Below are 3,499 nucleotides of genomic sequence, written 5' to 3'. Positions count from 1 at the left end.
GGTTAATCTGGGTTAGATTCATCTGGGTTAGATTAATCTGGGTTAGGTTAAACCTGAGTTAGGTTAAACCTGAGTTAGCTTCATCTGGGTTAGGTTAAACCTGAGTTAGCTTCATCTGGGTTAGCTTCATCTGGGTTAGGTTAAACTGGGTTAGATTAATCTGGGTTAGATTAATCTGGGTTAGGTTAAACTGGGTTAGATTAATCTGAGTTAGATTAATCTGGGTTAGGTTAATCTGGGTTAGATTCATCTGGGTTAGATTAATCTGGGTTAGGTTAAACCTGAGTTAGGTTAAACCTGAGTTAGCTTCATCTGGGTTAGGTTAAACCTGAGTTAGCTTCATCTGGGTTAGCTTCATCTGGGTTAGGTTAAACTGGGTTAGATTAATCTGGGTTAGATTAATCTGGGTTAGATTAATCTGGGTTAGGTTAAACTGGGTTAGCTTCATCTGGGTTAGCTTCATCTGGGTTAGCTTCATCTGGGTTAGATTAATCTGGGTTAGCTTCATCTGGGTTAGCTTCATCTGGGTTAGCTTCATCTGGGTTAGGTTAAACTGGGTTAGATTAATCTGGGTTAGATTAATCTGGGTTAGGTTGAACTGGGTTAGATTAATCTGGGTTAGGTTGAACTGGGTTAGATTAATCTGGGTTACGTTGAACTGGGTTAGATTAATCTGGGTTAGGTTAAACTGTGTTAGATTAATCTGAGTTAGATTAATCTGGGTTAGGTTAAACTGGGTTAGATTAATATGGGTTAGGTTAAACTGGGTTAGATTAATCTGAGTTAGATTAATCTGANTCTGGGTTAGGTTAAACTGGGTTAGATTAATGTGAGTTAGATTAATCTGGGTTAGGTTAAACCTGGGTTAGCTTCATCTGGGTTAGGTTAAACCTGGGTTAGATTAATCTGAGTTAGATTAATCTGGGTTAGGTTAAACTGGGTTAGATTAATCTGGGTTAGGTTAAGCCTGGGTTAGCTTCATCTGGGTTAGATTAATCTGGGTTAGATTAATCTGGGTTAGGTTAAACTGGGTTAGCTTCATCTGGGTTAGATTAATCTGGGTTAGATTAATCTGGGTTAGATTAATCTGGGTTAATCTGGGTTAGCTTCATCTGGGTTAAGTTAATCTGGGTTAGATTCATCTGGGTTAGAATCAACTTGAGTTAGATTAATCTGGGTTAAGTTAAACCCGAGTTAGATTCATCTGGGTTAGAATAAACCAGAGATGGATTAATCTGGGTTAGGTTAAGCCAGGATTAGATTAAACCTGGGTTAGGTTAATCTGGTTTAGGTTAAACTGGTTTAAATTAATCTTGGTTAGGATTAATCTGGGTTAGATTAAACAAGTGTTAGATTAAACCAGGGATGGATCAACCCAGGATTAGATTAAACCTGGGTTATATTAACTTGGGTTAGATTAATCTGGGTTAGATTAATCTAAATTAGGATAAACTGGGTAAGATTGAACCAGGGTTAGATTAAACTGGGCAAGATTAAACTGGGTTAGATTGAACCTGGGTTAGATTAAACTGGGTTAGATTAAACCTGGGTTAGATTAAAGTGGTTTAGGTTAAACCTGGGTTTCATTAATCTACATTAGGTTAAATTGGGTTAGATTAAACCTGTGTTATGGTAAACCAGGGTTAGGTTTAAGGGGCTAGATTAAACCTGGGTTAGATTAAACTGGGCTTGATTAAACCAGGGTTAGATTAATCTGGGTTAGGTTAAACCAGCGTTAGATTAACTTGGTTTATATTAAACCAGGGTTATTTTAAAACAGGGTTATATTAAACCAGGGATGGATCAACCCAGGATTAGATTAAACCGGGTTATGTTGAACCAGTTGAGTTTAATAAAACCTGAATTATAAGGAGCTGCAGCTCTGAGGCTCGATATAAAACTCTGATAAATCTTTAACGTCTTTTGTTAGTTTGGTTCTGCTGATGGTAGAAAAATGAGATTAACGAGACTAAAACTCCGCCTCCAGCTGTGACATCATCAGAGGCTGGGCTCTGGAGGACAGCCTAATGATTGACAGGTCGTGTGTCTTTCAGGCAGGTGTGTTTCCTTACGCAGCAGCAGGCGGTGACGGTGATCTGGATGGTGTTCCGGCCCGGCTGACACACCTGCTTCAGGTAGAGGGGTTTGTGGGAAGTTCTGTTGTCGCCTCGTTTGATGGTGAGAGGCGTGGCGTTCACGCTCACCTGAGGAGCAGCCAGAAACACAAACAGCATCAGACACGTCGGAGCGTTCACAGGTGAGTGGGCTCTGAGACCAGAGGACAGGGAGCGCACCTGGACCGAGGCGGGCCAGTTGGTGTTCATCTGTCGGTCCTCGTGGTGGTAACACTTGAACTGGAGCTCCAGGTCGGGTCTGAACGCAACGAAACACGTTAGAATCATCAGAGGAACCCCACCAGGTGTTGTTCCTCTGACAGAACCCCGGACCCCCCACAGGTGAGTCGGTACCTCATGATGAGCGTTTTGTAAACGGACTCGCGCAGCTGGAAGACGTGGTTGCTCACGGCCAGGTTGTGCTCCAGCCTGAAGGGCTCCAGGACCACGCCGTCCCTGACAGGAAACGTCAGTCGCAGGTTGTCGCTCGGGTTACCTGTGGACAGGAAGTCATCAGCACCAGCAAACTTCCTGTGACATCATCAGACAAACAGAAAGAAGCAGACCTGTAGGAGGGGGAGGAGCCAAGCTAGCCATGTTGGGCTTGATGTCAGGCAGGAAGGAGGAGGTCATTGGCTTGACGTCGCCGCTGCCCGGTGACATGTAGGGCGGGGCCATGGAGCTGCTGGGGGTGATGGGAGGAGTCGGGTTTCCAGGAACCGGAGAAGACGGGTATCCAGGTAAGCCTCGACCCGGCTGACAGACACGACAAGTCAGAAAAGTTTTTCTAAACCCAACGTTAGAGAACTTAGAGAACAGCTCAGCTTACCCCCGACTGCTGGCTGAAGGAGTTGTAGACACCACCAGCGCCCCCTGCTGCCAGGGAGGGCAAACCCCCGCTCTGACTGCTGAACTGGTCCTGCTGCAGGAAGCAGAAAACAGGTTGCAGGAAACAGAACGTAAGAAACAGGAAGCAGGAAACAGGAAACAGAAAACAGGAAGCAGGAAACAGGAAACAGAAAACAGGTAGCAGGAAACAGAACGTAGGAAACAGGAAGCAGGAAACAGGAAGCAGGAAACAAAGCAGGGAACAAGAAGCAGGGAACAGAAAGCAGGGAACAGGAAACAGGAAACAGAGAACAGAAAGCAGGAAACATTAAGCAGGGAACAATTCAATTAAATTTGCAAAAGATTTAAATAGGAAAATAAGAATGGAAGAAACAATAGTGGTCAAAGATCTTATGTCACTTTATAGTAAATTAAATTGGACTGAAGAAGATAAAGACAATATAAAGAAACTGCAGTCTAAATTAGATGACATGTATATTAATAAGGCTAAGGGAGCCTACATAAGGTCCAGGGCCAGGTGGATAGAAGAGGGTGAA

At 43.7% G+C, this 3,499-nt stretch overlaps 1 protein-coding gene across 1 annotated transcript in view; it reads right to left on the bottom strand.

Moving 5' to 3' along the window:
• The window catches only part of LOC106527826 (zinc finger MIZ domain-containing protein 2), a gene marked incomplete in the record, with an annotated part of 19,573 nt that overhangs the window by 4,028 nt on the left and 12,046 nt on the right, over nucleotides 1-3,499 (bottom strand). Inside the window, 4 exon segments of the mRNA XM_014022821.1 lie at nucleotides 2,073-2,373; nucleotides 2,469-2,610; nucleotides 2,681-2,870; nucleotides 2,944-3,036. Coding sequence (XP_013878275.1) covers nucleotides 2,073-2,373; nucleotides 2,469-2,610; nucleotides 2,681-2,870; nucleotides 2,944-3,036 — 726 coding nt within the window.

The sequence above is a fragment of the Austrofundulus limnaeus genome, unplaced genomic scaffold, assembly GCF_001266775.1.
Source record: "Austrofundulus limnaeus strain Quisiro unplaced genomic scaffold, Austrofundulus_limnaeus-1.0 Scaffold343, whole genome shotgun sequence".
NCBI classification, from domain to species: Eukaryota; Metazoa; Chordata; class Actinopteri; order Cyprinodontiformes; family Rivulidae; genus Austrofundulus; species Austrofundulus limnaeus.
Note: the sequence above shows the minus strand (reverse complement) of the source record. Positions and strands in the feature narration are given on the sequence as shown.